This window comes from Oncorhynchus mykiss, chromosome 16 (genome assembly GCF_057628025.1).
Source record: "Oncorhynchus mykiss isolate SJ-2025 chromosome 16, ASM5762802v1, whole genome shotgun sequence".
In the NCBI taxonomy this organism is placed as follows: domain Eukaryota; kingdom Metazoa; phylum Chordata; class Actinopteri; order Salmoniformes; family Salmonidae; genus Oncorhynchus; species Oncorhynchus mykiss.
In genome coordinates this window covers 51,758,675-51,776,481 of record NC_143037.1, presented here as the reverse complement: position 1 = coordinate 51,776,481, position 17,807 = coordinate 51,758,675, and the positions used below count along the sequence as shown (strand labels likewise).

The window sequence follows — 17,807 nt, the reverse complement described above, 5'->3', positions numbered from 1 at the left end:
TTAATTTGTATGTTTAGCTCTCATAATATAATTCAAACGTGTGCATTAAGGTGTCTGTAATAGAGTAAATGTGGCAAAAACAATTGTAGACGTTAGTAAATGCAATTCTATAGCTTCCAAAATATTTTTTACAATGGTGGGAAAGTGTCAAGATGGAGGCATGGGGGCTTCAGAACAGCACCCCTGTCAGTCATCATGTGTATATATATAAAGTGCATTTGGAAAGTATTCAGACCCCTCAACTTTTTCCACTTTGTTACATTACAACCTTATTTTAAAACTGATTAGATTGATGAGAGGAAAAAACAATCTAGGCACAATACCCCATAACGACAAAGCAAAAACTGATTTTAATTTTTTTCTTTGCAAATACAGTGGGGAGAACAAGTATTTGAAACATTGACAATTTTGCAGGTTTTCCTACTTACAAAGCATGTAAAGGTCTGTAATTTTTATCATAGGTACACTTCAACTGTGAGAGACGGAATCTAAAACAAAATCCAGAAAATCACATTGTATGATTTTTAAGACATTAATTAGCATTTTATTGCATGACATAAGTATCAGAAAAGCATAACTTAATATTTGGTACAGAAACCTTTGTTTGCAATTACAGAGATCATACGTTTCCTGTAGTTCATGACCAGGTTTGGACACACTGCAGCAGGGATTTTGGCCCACTCCTCCATACAGTCCTTCTCCAGATCCTTCAGGTTTCGGGGCTGTCGCTGGGCAATACGGACTTTCAGCTCACCCCAAAGATTTTCTATTGGGTTCAGGTTTGGAGACTGGCTTGGCCACTCCAGGACCTTGAGATGCTTCTTACGGAGCCACTCCTTAGTTGCCTTCGCTGTGTGTTTCGGGTCGTTGTCATGCTGGAAGACCCAGCCACGACACCATCTTCAATGCTCTTACTGAGGTAAGGAGGTTGTTTGCCAAGATCTCACGATACATGTCCCCATCCATCCTCCCCTCAATACGGTGCAGTCGTCCTGTCCCCTTTGCAGAAAAGCATCCCCAAAGAATGATGTTTCCACCTCCATGCTTCACGGTTGGGATGGTGTTCTTTGGGGTTGGACTCATCCTTCTTCTTCCTCCAAACACGGTGAGTGGAGTTTAGACCAAAAAGCTCTATTTTTGTCTCACACATGACCACATGACCTTCTCCCATTCCTCCTCTGGATCATCCAGATGGCCATTGGCAAACTTCAAACGGGCCTGGACATGCACTGGCTTGAGCAGGGGGACCTTGCGTGCGCTGCGGGATTTTAATCCATGATGGCGTAGTGTGTTACTAATGGTTTTCTTTGAGACTGTGGTCCCAGCTCTCTTCAGGTCATTGACCAGGTCCTGCCGTGTAGTTCTGGGCTGATCCCTCACCTTCCTCATGATCATTGATGCCCCACGAGGTGAAATCTTGCATGGAGCCCCAGACCGAGGGTGATTGACCGTCATCTTGAACTTCTTCCATTTTCTAATAATTGCGCCAACAGTTGTTGCCTTCTCACCAAGCTGCTTGCCTATTGTCCTGTAGCCCATCCCAGCCTTGTGCAGTTCTACAATTTCATCCCTGATGTCCTTACACAGCTCTCTGGTCTTGGCCATTGTGAAGAGGTTGGAGTCTGTTTGATTGAGTGTGTGAACAGGTGTCTTTTATACAGGTAACGAGTTCAAACAGGTGCAGTTAATACAGGTAATGAGTGGAGAACATGAGGGCTTCATAAAGAAAAACTAACAGGTCTGTGAGAGCCGGAATTCTTACTGGTTGGTAGGTGATCAAATACTCATGTCATGCAATAAAATGCAAATTAATGACTTAAAAATCATTCAATGTGATTTTCTGGATTTTTTAGATTCTGTCTCTCACAGTTGAAGTGAACCTATGATAAAAATGACAGACCTCTACATGCTTTGTAAGTAGGACAACCTGCAAAATCGGCAGTGTATCAAATATTTGTTCTCCCCACTGTATATAAAAAGGTTCAAACTGAAATATCACATTTACATAAGTAGTCAGACACTCTGGAGCAGGTTTTCATCAAGGATCTCTCAGTACTTTGTTCCGTTCATCTTTGCCTCGGTCCTGACACGTCTCCCAGTCCATGCTGCTGAATAACATCCGCACAGCATGATGATGACACCAGCATGCTTCACCATAGCGATGGTGCCAGTTTCCCTCCAGACGTGATACATGGCATTCAGGCCAAAGAGTTCATTATTGGTTTCATCAGACCAGAGCATCTTGCTTCTCAAGGTCTGAGAGTCTTTAGGTACCTTTTGGAAAACTCCAATCAGGCTGTCGTGCCTTTTACTGAGGAGTGGCTTCCATCTGGTCACTCCACCATAAAGGCCTGACTGTGCTGCAGAGATGGTTGTCCTTCTGGAAGCTTCTCCCACCTCCACAGAGGAACTCTAGAGCTCTGTCGGAGTGACCATCGGGTTCTTGGTCACTACCTGACTAAGGACCTTCTCCCCCGATTGCTCAGATTTGCTGGGCGGCCAGCTCTAGATCTGTGCCTCGACACAATCCTGAAACGGAGCTCTACGGACAATTCCTTCAACCTCATGGCTTAATTTTTGCTCTGACATGGGACCTTATATAGACAGGTGTGTGCCTATCCAAACCAATCAATTGAATTTACCACAGGTGGACTCCAATCAAGTTGTAGAAATATCTCAAGGATGATCAATGGAAACAGGATGCACCTGAACTCAATTTCGAGTCTCATAGCAAAGCTTATGAAAACTTATGTAAATAAGGTATTTCTATATATATTTTTTTTAAATCAAATGCTTTGTCATTATGGGTTATTGTGTGTAGATTGCTGAGGAAAAACAAATATTTAATACATTTTAGAATAAGGCTGTAACGCAACAAAATGTGGAAAAAGTCAAGGGGTCTGAATACTTTCCAAAGGCACTGGAAATCATTGGTTTTAACTGTTTTTTATAATCTTCTGGTCTAGTAGAATCCAGGAGCCACACCTGGTTTAATGATGTCCCCCTCCCTCCTCATAATCAGTGGTCAAGCAATCCATGCTGTAGAATTTGTATTTGCGCACACCCTGCACATTATGGTATCACACTGGAATATGCTTGACAGGGAGAGAAGCTCTGATCTCTGAACCTCTTCTAAACAGATTTATTGTCACCAGTGAATTGTGTGATGACGTGATATGCTTATTCCAGTAACGTCCTTTAAAAAGTGAGGCAAAAGAACATGACTTTATTCACACCTGCAATATTTTTCCCTGCAATATTAGACTGAAAAACAATCATCCAGCGATCATACACTGTTTACCAGGGGGCGGGTGCTACTGATGCAAAGGCTAATCTGAAGATGGTGCTGGCTAAGGCAAAAATTGGCGAGTATAGAGAGTATAGGGATATTGTTATCCACGTCAGCACCAACAATGTTAGGATGAAATTGTCAGAGGTCTCCAAGTGCAACATAGATTCAGCTTGTAAATTAGCTAGAAAGATGTGTCGGCATCAAGTAATTGTCTCTGGCCCCCTCCCAGTTAGGGAGAGTGATGAGCTCTACAGCAGAGTCTCTGACCCCCTCACAGTTAGGGGGAGGGATGAGCTCTACAGCAGAGTCTCACAACTTAATCGCTGGTTGTAAAATGTTTTCTGCCCCTCCCAAAAGATAGAATTTGTAGATAATTGGCCCTCTTTCTGGGACTCAACCACAAACAGGACCAAGCCGGGCCTCTGAGGGGTGATGGACTCCATCTTAGCTGAAGGAGTGCTCTCATCTTATCTATCAACATAGACAGGGTTCTAACTCATCTAGCTCCACAATGAGATAGGGAGCAGGCCAGGCAGCAGGAAAAATCTGGGAAATGTAAACATGGCGGTGTTCGCTTTAGCAATCTCACTGGAATAAAGACCTCCTCCATCCCTGTCATTTTTTTTTAAAGAGACTGTGATAATACATCACAACTCAAAATAGGACTCCTTAATGTTAGATCCCTTACTTCCAAGGCAGTCATAGTCAATGAACTAATCACTGATCAAAACTTTGATGTGATTGGCCTGACTGAAACATGGCTTAAGCCTGATTAATTTACTGAGTTAAATGAGGCCTCTCCTTCAGGTTACACTAGTGGCTATATTCGCCGCACCTCCTGCAAAGGCGGAGGTGTTGCTAACATTTTTTACAGGAAATTTCTAAAATGTATATATATTTTGAGCTTCTAGTCAGGAAATCTATGCAGCCTACCCAAGCAATTTGTATAGCTACTGTTTACAGGTCTGAGCCGTATACAGCATTCCTCACTAAGTTTCATGAATTCCTATCGGGCCTTTTAGTCATGGCTGATAATATTCTAATTTTTGTGATTTAAATATTTACATGGAGAAGTCCACAGACCCACTCCAAATAGGCTTTTGGAGGCATCATCGACTCAGTGGGTTTTGGCAAACATGTCTCCGGACCTGCCCGTTGTCACAGTCATACTCTGGATTTAGTTCTGTCCACTAGAATAAATATTGTGGATCAAAATGTTTTTCCACATAATCCTGGACTATCGGACCATTTTATTATGTTTGCAATCGCAACAAATAATCTGCTCAGACCCCAACCAAGGATTAGCAAAAGCCGCACTATAAATTCTTGGACAACCCACATTTATTTTTGATATTGTCGCAAAGCTAACTAAAAAGCATAAGCATAATCACGATACTCCATTCTGTTTATTTTTTTGTTTATCTGTCGGCCCCAGCCGCGAACTCAGGCCCTGTGTGTAGTTAACCGACCCTCTGCCCATTTATCGCCATTTTACCTGTTGTTGTTTTAGTTGATTAGCTGTTGTTGTCTCACCCGTTGTTGTCTTAGCTAGCTCTCCAAATCAACACCTGTGATTACTTTATGCCTCGCTGTATGTCTCTCTCATATGTCAATATACCTTGTATACTGTTGTTTAGGTTAGTAATCATTGTTTTAGTTTACAATGGAGCCCCTAGTTCCACTCATTATACCTCTGATACCTCCTTTGTCCCACCCCCCACACATGCGGTGACCTCACCCATTTTTTTAATTTATTTTTTTATCCTCCACTATCCTCCATATTTGTACCAAACTCACTAAAAGTGGCAACTAATAAAGCTTCTCCTGAAAAAAGCCAAACCTTGACCCAGAACATTTTTTGGAAAAGCTGTTGTGCTGCAACTCTTCCTAAAGACAAAATAATGTATACAAAATGCTCCACTCTGGTTTTAGACCCCATCGTAGTCCTAAGACTGCACTCGTGAATGTGGTAAAGTACCTTTTCATGACATCAGACTAAGGCTCTGCATCTGTCCTTGTGCTCCTAGACCTTAGTGCTGCTTTTGATACCATCGATCACCACATTCTTTTGGAGAGATTGGAAACCCGAATTGGTCTACATGGACAGGTTCTTGCCTGGTTTAGATCTTATCTGTCGGAAAGATATCAGTTTGTCTCTGTGGATGGTTTGTCCTCTGACAAATCAATTGTATGTTTTGGTGTTCCTCAAGATTCCGTTTTAGGACCACTATTGTTTTCAGTATATATTCTACCTCTTGGTGATGTCTTTCGGAAACACAATGTATACTTTCACTGCTTTGCGGACGCCACACAGCTGTACTTTTCGATTAAACATGGTAAAGTCCCAAAATTGCCCTCCCTGGAAGCCTGTTTTTCAGACATAAGGAAGTGGATGGTGGCAAATATTTTACTTTTAAACTCAGACAAAACAGATATGCTAGTTCTAGGTCCCAAGAAACAAAGAGATATGCTGTTTGATCTGACAATTAATATTGATGGTTGTAAAGTCATCTCAAATAAAACTGTGAAGGACCTCGGCGTTACTCTGGACCCTGATCTCTCTTTTGGCGAACGTATCAAGACTGTTTCAAGGACTGCTTTTTTCCATCTTCATAATATTGCAAAAATAAGATTTTTTTGTTGTCTGAAAATGATGCAGAAAAGCTAATCCATGCTTTTGTCACTTCTAGATGAGACTACTGCAATGCTCTACTCTCCAGTTACCCGGATACAGCACTAAATATACTTCAGTTAGTGCTAAATACGGCTGCTAGAATCTTGGCTAGAGCCAAGAAATGTGATCATATTACTCCAGTGCTAGCCTCTCTACACTGGCTTCCTGTTAAGGATAGGGCTGATTTCAAGGTTTTGCTGCCAACTTACAAAGCAATACATGGCCTTGCTCCTACCTATCTCTCCGATTTGGTCCTGCCGTACATACCTACACGTACGCTACCGTCATAGGACGCAGGCTTCCTTATTGTCCCTAGAATTTCTAAGCAAACAACTGGAGCCAGGGCTTTCTCCTGTAGAGCTAATTTTTTTAATGGAATGGTCTGCCTATCCATGTAAGAGATGCATACTCTGTCTCGACCTTTAAGTCTTTACTGAAGACTGATCTCTTCAGTAAGTCCTATGATTGAGTGTAGTCTGTCCCAGGGGTGAGAAGGGGAACAGCAAGGCACTGGAGAGATGAATCGCCCTTGCTGTCTCTGCCTGGCCGGCTCCCCTCTCTCTACTGCGATTCTCTGCCTCTGACCCTAGTGCTCTTCCATGCCATCCCTAGGACGGGTGTGTCACTTGAGTGGGTTGTGTCACTGAGGTGTTCTTCCTGTCTTTTTCACCCCTCCGTCTCAGCCTCCAATATCTATGCTGCAATAGTCTATGTGCCGGGGGACTAGGGTCAGTCTGTTCTATGTGGTGAAATTCTCCTGTCTTATCTGGTGTCCTGTGTGAACTTCAGTATGCTCCTCCTAATTTTCCCATCTCTCTCTCTAGCTGAGGAGGACCTGAGACTTATGACCATCAGGATTACTCCTGGCTGGCCCCAGTCCATCTGGTCATGCTGCTGATCCCGATCTGCTGTTTTGCCTGTGGCTATGGAACCCTGACCTGTTCACCAGACGTGCGATCTTGTCCCGGACCTGCTGTTTCAACGTTCTTTCTCTCTCTCTCGCTCTCTCTACCACACTTGCTGTCTCGACCTCTGAATGCTTGGCTATTAAAAGCCAACTGACATTTACTCCTGACAGGCTGACCTGTTACACCCTTTATAACCACTGATATTATTATTTGAACCTGCTGGTCATGTATGAACATCTTGTAAAATGATCTGGCATTAATGGCCATGTACTCTGATAATCTCCACCCAGCACAGTTAGAAGAGTTACCCCTCTGAGCTTGGTTCCTTCCTAGGTTTCTTCTTAGCTTCCTGCCCTTCTAGGGTGTTTTTCCTTGTCACTGTGTTTCTGTATCTGCATTACATGCTCCTTGGGGTTTTAGGCTGGGTATCTCTACAAGCACTTTGTGACAACTGCTGATGTAAAAAGGGCTTTGTAAAATACATTTATTGATTGAGAAGGTGTATGACATAAATACATTGAGTTTACTGACTAAATATATGAAGACGTTCTTTAATTGAGTCTCCAATATGGGATAAATTATATGATTATGTATGCGATGTGTATTTTCAAAATAGTACATATTTGAAACAGTATGTTAAACTTTCATTTAGTCTCCAATATGGGATAAATATGATGGAATATGAGATGAAATGGAAACACTTTACTTGACACCCAGTGTCATAACCATGTCATAACAGCTGACAGAACTTGTCAAAACAGTCATAACATTGTCATGACCCAGATATTTACACCTGTTGTGATATATATTGTGTTATTTTATGACACTTACAGTTGAAGTCGGAAGTTTACATACACTTAGGTTGGAGTCAATAACACTCGTTTTTCAACCACTCCACAAATTTCTTGTTAACAAACTATAGTTTTGGCAAGTCGATAAGGACATCTACTGTGTGCATGACACAAGTCATTTTTCCAACAATTGTTTACAGACAGATCATTTCACTTCTAATTCACTGTATCACAATTCCAGTGGGTCAGAAGTTTACATACACTTAGTTGACAGTGCCTTAAGCAGCTTGGAAAATTCCAGAAAATTATGTCATGGCTTTAGAAGCTTCTGATAGGCTAATTGACATAATTTGAGTCAATTGGAGGTCTACATGTGGATGTATTTCAAGGACAACATTCAAACTTAGTGCCTCTTTGCTTGAAAAGTATCTATATCCACAGTAAAACAAGTAAAATGTGTCCTATATCAATGTAACCTGAAAAGCCGCTCAGCAAGGAAGAAGCCACTGCTCCAAAACCGCCATAAAAAAAGCCAGACTACGGTTTGCAACTGCACATGGGGACAAATATCGTACTTTTTGGAGAAATGTCCTCCGGTCTGATGAAACAAAAATAGAACTTGGAGGAAAACATTGGGAGGTTTGCAAGCCGAAGAACACCATCCCAACCATGAAGAACGGGGGTGGCAGCATCATGTTGTGGGGGTACTTTGCTGCAGGAGGGACTGGTGCACTTCACAAAATAAATGTCATCATGAGGCAGGAAAATGATGTGGATATATTGAAGCAACATCTCAAGACATCAATCAGGAATTTAAAGCTTGGTCGCAAATGGGTCTTCCAAATGAACAACGTTGTGGCAAAATGGCTTAAGGACAACAAAGTCAAGGTATTGGAGTGGCCATCACAACGCCCTGACCTCAATCCCATAGAACATTTGTGGGCAGAACTGAAAAAGCGTGTGAGAGCAAGGAGGCCTACAAATCTGACTCAGTTACACCAGCTCTGTCAGGAGGAATAGGCCAAAATTCACCCAATGTATTGTGGGAAGGTTGTGGAAGGCTACCCGAAACGTTTGACCCAAGTTAAACAATTTAAAGGCAATGCTACCAAATACTAATTGAGTGTATGTAAACGTCTGACCCACTGGGAATGTGATGAAAGAAATAAAAGCTGAAATAAATCACTCTCTACTATTATTCTGACATTTCACATTCTTAAAATAAAGTGGTGATCCTAACTAACCTAAGACAGGGAATTTTTACTAAGATTACATGTTAGGAATTGTGAAAAACTGAGTTTAAATGTATTTGGCTAAGGTGTATGTAAACTTCCAAATTCAACTGTATATAAGAGTGTCAAAATCCACATTTATTTAAAAAAAAAATCCCTGCCAAGAAGTTTCCTTCCGTTTTAAAGTTTGTTTTTTAAATCCTTTGTTGTTTTTGTAATGAATTCTTTGCAGTCATATTTTAAATAACTTGTAGAAAATACACTCTGTCCTGAAGGCATTATGTCCTGAAGGCATTATGACCATCCGTTGTCATTTTACATGGACCAAACAATATACACTTTATGACACTGTCCTGAAGGCATTATGATCATCCGTTGTCATTTTACATGGACCAAAAAATATACACTTTATGACACTGTCAAGAAGCATTATGAGCCAGATCGGCCTACCACGTACATTCCCTTATATCAGTCATCAGTCAAAAATAGGGTGTCTGGTCCTACTCCTGAAATCTGCTCCTGCATTCATCCCAGTCATCAGCAACAGAGCATTGGGGTATGTGCATGTCTGACATCAATGTCTGCGCAATTACAATGAGAATTTAATATGGTCATTAAAAAAAAGCATACATACAACAAACATACTGTTGACATGTAGGCTATGGTGTAATAGAATATTTTGCCTTGTGTGGTAGGTTTTGTGGGCTTTGACACTTATGTAGGTGTCATAACCAGCCATAAAGTAACACAATTTATGTCACAATATGCAGTATGTGTCATGACAGTGATCATATTATAACAGGTTATGACAAGTTATGTCAGCTGTATTGACATATTATGACATGGTTATGACCGTGTCATAACATGTTATGACACTGGGTGTCAAGTGTTAAGGATGAAACTAACCCAGTAATGAATTAGCTCTTCAATTAAAATCCATTGAAATATTTTACATGATCATATTTGACAATAGGTTATAATTATTAGAAAAATCCAATCATGGCTTTTCATCAGTGCCTTTATAAGTTTAGATGTTTCTTAGCTGCAAGTCTGTATTTTTGGCCTATTTCTTGACATCCAAATGCAATCATAGTTGCTGTATGTGGAGTCTCAATCACTGAAAAGGGTTTAACCGAACTACCGCCTGGGAGGCATGTGTTTCCGCGTGCGATGCGTGTTGATAGCGAATTGAAACAATAAAAAGTGTCAACAAAGTCCATACAATGAATGACGTTACTGGATATAAACATATCACATCATCATCACACAATTCACTGCCGACACAATCTGTTTAGAAGAGATTCAGAGATCAGAGCTTCTCTCCCTGTCAAAATATTCCGCGTGATACCGTAATGTGCAGTGCATGCGCGGACGCAAATTCTACAGCGCGGATGGCTTGACTGAGGATTTTTGTTTGCGGGATAGGTTGTAGTCTGACAGCAGTATCAGACTACAGAGTGCGCACCTAGGGGCCTGGTATATACACTGCTCAAAAAAATAAAGGGAACACTAAAATAACACATCCTAGATCTGAATGAATGAAATATTCTTATTAAATACTTTTTTCTTTACATAGTTGAATGTGCTGACAACAAAATCACACAAAAATTATCAATGGAAATCAAATGTATCAACCCATGGAGGTCTGGATTTGGAGTCACACTCAAAATTAAAGTGGAAAACCACACTACAGGCTGATCCAACTTTGATGTAATGTCCTTAAAACAAGTCAAAATGAGGCTCAGTAGTGTGTGTGGCCTCCACGTGCCTGTATGACCTCCCTACAACGCCTGGGCATGCTCCTGATGAGGTGGTCTCCTGACAGATCTCCTCCCAGACCTGGACTAAAGCATCCGCCAACTCCTGGACAGTCTGTGGTGCAACGTGGCGTTGGTGGATGGAGCGAGACATGATGTACCAGATGTGCTCAATTGGATTCAGGTCTGGGGAACGGGCGGGCCAGTCCATAGCATCAATGCCTTCCTCTTGCAGGAACTGCTGACACACTCCAGCCACATGAGGTCTAGCATTGTCTTGCATTAGGAGGAACCCAGGGCCAACCGCACCAGCATATGGTCTCACAAGGGTTCTGAGGATATCATCTCGGTACCTAATGGCAGTCAGGCTACCTCTGGCGAGCACATGGAGGGCTGTGCGGCCCCCCAAAGAAATGCCACCCCACACCATGACTGACCCACCGCCAAACCGGTCATGCTGGAGGATGTTGCAGGCAGCAGAACGTTCTCCACGGCGTCTCCAGACTCTGTCACGTCTGTCACATGTGCTCAGTGTGAACCTGCTTTCATCTGTGAAGAGCACAGGGCGCCAGTGGCGAATTTGCCAATCTTGGTGTTGCCAAACGTCCTACACGGTGTTGGGCTGTAAGCACAACCCCCACCTGTGGACATGGAGCCCTCATACCACCCTCATGGAGTCTGTTTCTGACCGTTTGAGCAGACACATGCACATTTGTTGCCTGCTGGAGGTCATTTTGCAGGGCTCTGGCAGTGCTCCTCCTGCTCCTCCTTGCACAAAGGCGGAGGTAGCGGTCCTGTTGCTGGGTTTTTGCCCTCCTACGGCCTCCTCTACGTCTCCTGATGTACTGGCCTGTCTCCTGGTAGTGCCTCCATGCTCTGGACACTACGCTGACAGACACAGCAAATCTTCTTGCCACAGCTCGCATTGATGTGCCATCCTGGATGAGCTGCACTACCTGAGCCACTAGTGTGGGTTGTAGACTCCGTCTCATGCTACCACTAGAGTGAAAGCACCGCCAGCATTCAAAAGTGACCAAAACATCAGCCAGGAAGCATAGGAACTGAGAAGTGGTCTGTGGTCACCACCTGCAGAACCACTCCTTTATTGGGGGTATCTTGCTAATTGCCTATAATTTCCACCTGTTGTCTATTCCATTTGCACAACAGCATGTGAAATTTATTGTCAATCAGTGTTGCTTCCTAAGTGGACAGTTTGATTTCACAGAAGTGTGATTGACTTGGAGTTACATTGTGTTGTTTAAGTGTTCCCTTTATTTTTTTGAGCAGTGTATATAAATTATGCACAGATTTGACTGTACTCTATGCCTACATTAAAATCCACGCCAACGTTGCTTGAATTTGTCCTGAAAATATGCAATTAATGTAAATGTTTCATAAGAATGTCTGATTAAGGCTTTAGAAAAAATAAAGTATGCAAGAACAAGAGGATTTTGTAACAGATAATTGTGTAACAAAGCATAATGGTAAGGATCATTTGCCAACCCTCATCCTCAAATTTCGTATAAGGTAGGCTATGAAACATTGTTATTATTATTATTATTTGTGTATGCCTACTTGATTTACATTTTACTGCATTGTTATGAGCCAGTAACATAACAATTTCGCTGCACCCACTATAACATCTGTTAAACGGTGTACACGACCAATAAACTTTTATTTGATTTAGGTATAAACCAATTCCAAGTAGTATTGTTTATCGTCTATACAAGCACACAGTACAGGTAGGCTAACTGACAAAATAATGGAAACACTTGAGTAAATGAGGGTTCTGGCGGCTCGGTTATGGTGGTGGGGTGCATTTTCCTGGCATGGTTTAGGTTTACTCAACCGCTTAGAGGGCAAGGTAAACGCTAGTAAATACACAGCCATTCTAGTGATCACCTTCAGCCTACTGCATGGTGAATCTTTCTATCCTGCTGGGAGTGGATGACAATACCCCCATCCACAGGGCAGGAGTGGTTACTGAATGGTTTGATTGATGAGCATGAAAACTATGTAAACCATATGCCATGGCTGTCTCTGTCACCAGATCTCAAGCCAAATGACCACTTATGGGAAATTCTGTAGCAACGCCCGAGACAATGTTTTCCACCACCATCAACAAAACACCAAATTATGGCATTTCTCGTGAAAGAATGGTTGTCGCATCCTTTCAATAGAGTTCCAGACACTTGTAGAATTTATGCCAAGGCGCCTTGAAGCTGTTCTGGTGGCACAACCACCTATTAAGACACTTTATGTTGGTGTTTCCATTATTTTGTCAGTTAGCTGTATGGTGTATTTATTTCCATGAAATAAGAATATAATTATAGCCTACTGAAATTCATGTTTTCATTAATAGGTCATTATAAGTAAATAGGCTAGGCATTTTTACCATGTTATTATCATCACTATTCTGAGCTATAATGTAAAGTCGTATCGGACATTTTACGGAATGCACCTTTCAGTGGGCCTTAGACCGCTTTCCGCTCCCTCTTTGGCTGTGGGTGACTTCATCGTTTGGGCCATGGATTGGTGGAACTGAGACCATATCATGCACACGTGACCCCTCTTTCTGGGAATGTTCCTGGAAAGACGAGCGCTCCGTCAACAAGGAAAACTAGGAAAGGAAACAATGTAAAACGAAAAAACTCAGTGCCCAGACCCTAGACTGGTAAAGAGTACACACTGATAAACTGCCAGGTCGTGCATTTAGAGGGCAGCTCGTGACATATTGTGGATTGTTTGTTTAATATATCCCTGAAAATATCATACATCATGCAGGATACCAAACAAGTGCTCCAGATCTTTCGTTGCGCTGTGTGGCTCAAGGCTTCAGTTTGAATTGCTGAGGACATGAACTGTTTAACCAGTGCAGGTAAAATGAATGATCAGTTGCAGCAGCCAATATAAATGTTCTGCGTTATTGAATGTATGTTCTCCAATACAGAAGAAGCCTAATTGTAATGCGGTTTCTATGCCAAAAAGTGGTTTATGCGCCAAGAAGACGTGAGTTGAGAGATTCGGCATCATATTTTGTTTGCAGCATTTAGCCTATTAATCATTTTTTAATACAATCACATCACACTTTACTCAACATAATCTTAAGTAGTAAGCTACTGAATCTCATTGCATGTTCTATATTGGCTATCGGCGATGAAGTCTATGTTTGGCTATAGGATGTATCCAGACTACCGTTGCGCAAACTAGACCACTTTCATGTAGAATGGTGAAACATTTAAATAAACTGTGAAAAACGTGAAATATTCCTAATTCGTGTCATTTGGTTCTAGGAGTTAGGCTGCAGAAGATCTTCTGAAAAGGCTATTTCAAGGGTTAGACCTCTGGGGATTTCAAGAACGCACTTAGGCTCGTAAAGGTGAGAAATAGCCCCATTTCAAAAGCAGATTTTATACAAATAATTATAGGCCTAGATGTGAGTCTACAACTTTAGTCTAAGACATGCTGTATTTTCCATTAAGATTTGACAAACGACCATAGTAGTTAATGTGGTGAGTGGAATTATTTGGACACATATAGGACGCATAGGCTATTCAACACAACACATTATTCAAATCATGGAGTGATGCTAACACAAGTTCATTTATAGGGCTAGGCGTCACAATGCCTGGCTTTTGGAAATGGAAATTCTTTAAATAATTTTTATATAACTGATTAGGCTCCTATCAATTTGTATGTATGAGCTTTAGTTGATTTGTGTGTATGTTAACGTTCTTTTAAAGACTTTGGATGGGATACATACAGCTAGGTGTCTAAAACAGATTGAGAACCATCGGATGCCCAAATCCTCCGGTGTACCATTGCCTTCAGGCCCAATGATCATTCCGACCAGTGCCCCCGACAAATCCCTCAATGCAGTCTGGCTAAAGGACAACGAGCTGGAGCCACGTCGAATTGAGTCAAGAGAGGATGCCGCACGGTTGCAAAGAGCCATGTCTCACCTTCAGGAGTCAGGTTGGCATATTTTCGTTATTGTAGGCCTACTTTTCGATTTATGGACTATTGTAGTCAGCTGTCTGTGAACACATTTTCTGTCTAATTAGAATGCTCAGACAACAACCATATTGCATTAGACCTACAGCCGATTGAAATGTCATGTTACATTTTTTTTTCACTATTCAAACTTTATATCTGTCTATATCTGACATGAATGTAGCCTAACATTTAAATTCAGATGACATTATGTAAGGAATGTTTGACAGACTAAATGTATTGCACACTTATGCATCTAATATTTCCAGCTGCATGTCCCTCTCCCTCTTGCTCATGCTCCCCTCTGTGTGTTTTGCAGGCTGGTACTGGGGCCCCCTGACAGCTGCTCAGGCTAAGCAGGTTCTGATTGATGCTCCAGAGGGGACTTTCCTTTTGCGGGACAGCTCCTACCAGGGCTACCTCTTCACCCTGTCTGTGAAGACCAGCCTTGGCCCCACACACCTCCGTATAGAGCACGCCACTGGCATGTTTGGCTTCGACTCTGTAATTGTGGCACGGCCACGACTGCGGCGGTTTGAGGGTGCTGTAGATCTGGTGCAGCACTATGCCCTGACTTACAAGCATCTGGCCACTCAAAATGACACAGGGGGGGGTAACCCTTCGGTCCCTACAGAGAAAACTCTGCAGCTCAAACTCACCCGGCCCCTCCATAAAGTTTCCCCTAGTCTCCAGCACCTTTGCCGCATCACTATCAACCAGCATTCTCGCTGTCACCAGGACTTACCCTTGCCTAGGCGGCTACGGGACTTTTTGCTGGAATACCCTTTTGTGTTGTAGGAAATGTTAATCAGATTTGATACTCCTGAATTGTACTGTTAAATCTGACAATTTCGATCAATGTCCTAATATAGTGCTGAAACCCCCCCCCCCCCCCCCACTCCATACTCATTTAATTTGTGGCCTTAATTGAGCCTAAAAAGGCAGGGAATGAGATGGAAGAGAAAGGTTAATGGGACTGACACAAAGGGCAGTACAGACACCAGAGAAGGACTAGCCTTAACTGTCACATCCAGACCGTGTCACAGTCTGAGCGGTGTCACAGTCTCCAGGAGCCAATTAGAGCTGGGGCTTCATCCAAAATGGCACTCTATTCCAGTATATATACAGTACAAGCTGGTTCCTAGATTACAGAATGTACCTACTTGGGGTATATTATTATTTCCTGAAATATCCCACCTTATGTTAGTTAAACTAAATCAACAATTGAGAGTACTGAAATGGAATGCTGAAAAAATAACATACAAAAGAAAATAGATAAGAGCTTTGTTATTGCTTTATAAACGGTATTGAAGAAAGATTATTGCATTAGAAATGGACCACATTAATTAAAAACACAATACACTATTTCACCTCATACCATGGCTTTTATTGTGGGGGATTTTTGATTAATATGAATCATAAAGATTTCCGGACCATAGTCTTGCTGCAAAAGTGGCTGATCTGAGTGTCCTATTCATTCCTATTTTTTCTGAATCCTGGAGTGTAACTTGGTCATTATCAAGGTTGTGTAGTTTCAGCTGATCTCACTAACGTTTTTTTTTTTTAAAGACTGTCATTGTGGTAATCAATTTCAGGTCCAACTTAGGTTTCCTTATAGATCTTTGAGATGCTGAAATAACCATCTCTTGAACTGAGGAATAACACAATAACAAACAGCAAAATGCTGCTTGTGAAGCTTCCTCATATCCTTCAACACTGCCTTATGTGTAAATGAGTGTGCTTTCTATCATGGTTTATTTGCGACCATTTTGCAGAGCTATTTGGATTTGACATTGATCTGTTTTCATGTGTGACAGTAGCCAAACTCCATTAATATTGTTGTTCTTTTTTATGATGATCACTGATCTATGTCTCAAGGTCGGGGGAATTGGCCAATTGAAACAATATAAGAATGCAATGCGAGAGAGTGTGGCATGTTTTCTCTTTTTTTGTGGTTATACTTTGGTTAAGTTGTTTAACAGGGAGCATTAAAATCTTGTATTGGTAAAAAAAATAATTACTGTCTCTGTTTGTTTATAATTTTGGACTTGAGGGAATATGATTAAATATAGAATTGTTGTTTTTAGTCATTAGACTGAATACGTTCCAGAACATATTAGTTACTATAAGCCTCCTATGGGAGGCTACAATAAACCCAAATGAACCTAGAAGATATGCTAAATTAATGGACCATTATTTGTGTTTCCATGAAATGTTCTGCTTTTTAAATGTGAAAATCAAGTATAAGCCTCATCTATTTATTTTGCCACAGAGCAATTACATGTTTTTAGATAAACCATTTTGTAATAAAAATGTGATCTTTTATAACTGCCCATTTTATACCTGTCCCTGTATCTGCCTCTTGAGAATGATTGAGAATAGCAAAGATGCATTATGACAGTATTTTGATTCATCTCTTGACCTGGTTTGCTCAGCTTCAGCTCACCGCTCTTTCTAGGAAAGTAAAGACAGGGAAAAATGCAGTGCTCTTTAAGGAAACCATAGAAACTACGAACAATAGTGTGTGTGTGTGTGTGTTTGCTGCAGGGTGTGTGTGTGTTTGCTGCATGGCGTGTGTGTGTGTGTGTGTGTGTGTGTGTGTTTGCTGCAGGGTGTGTGTGTGTGATTAAGCCTGTTTCTGTTTGACCCCATGTTCACATAGGTTCTCTGGTGAAGTTTCTCCGGTGTTTCCTTTAATTTCAACATGGACATTCATTGATTATTGTACAAAAACAATCTCCCCACTCCCAGCTTACGTCATTACAGAGAGATACTGCATGAGTGCACAGCAAAGGTTGGGGCTTATGCTGTAGTCATATGATATATCACTAATGCAGAGGTGTGTGTGTGTCTGAGTGTGTGTTTTTGTTGAGTGACTCACCATTCCTGGAATTAGGATTCCTGAAGGCTGCTGCAACCACAACTCACCCCTAGATGATTATCACTCAAAGCCCCAACTACAGAGAGCGGAAGAGAGATGGACAGACAGAGAAAGACAGGGTGTGGGATAAGGCAATTTTGAACAATCACTTTTCATAATTTGCCATATTCATTCATGGCTTCTGTTTCTGTCTCAATAGACATCTTTATTACAGTTATTTTTTATTACACACTCTTATCTACCACTTACTTCCCAGTAAGGGACTTCCTTAGAGGACCC

The 17,807-nt window shown here is 41.5% G+C and overlaps 1 protein-coding gene across 1 annotated transcript; it reads left to right on the top strand.

The window, feature by feature from the left end:
* Positions 1–13,231: 13,231 nt before the first annotated feature.
* Positions 13,232–16,661, top strand: LOC110492178 (suppressor of cytokine signaling 2). Its single transcript, XM_021566260.3, has 4 exons — positions 13,232–13,532; positions 13,948–14,033; positions 14,398–14,629; positions 14,967–16,661. The coding sequence occupies exons 3-4, from the start codon at positions 14,452–14,454 to the stop codon at positions 15,443–15,445; spliced, it is 657 nt and encodes a 218-aa protein (XP_021421935.2). The 5' UTR covers positions 13,232–13,532; positions 13,948–14,033; positions 14,398–14,451; the 3' UTR covers positions 15,446–16,661.
* The last annotated feature ends 1,146 nt before the right edge of the window (positions 16,662–17,807 follow it).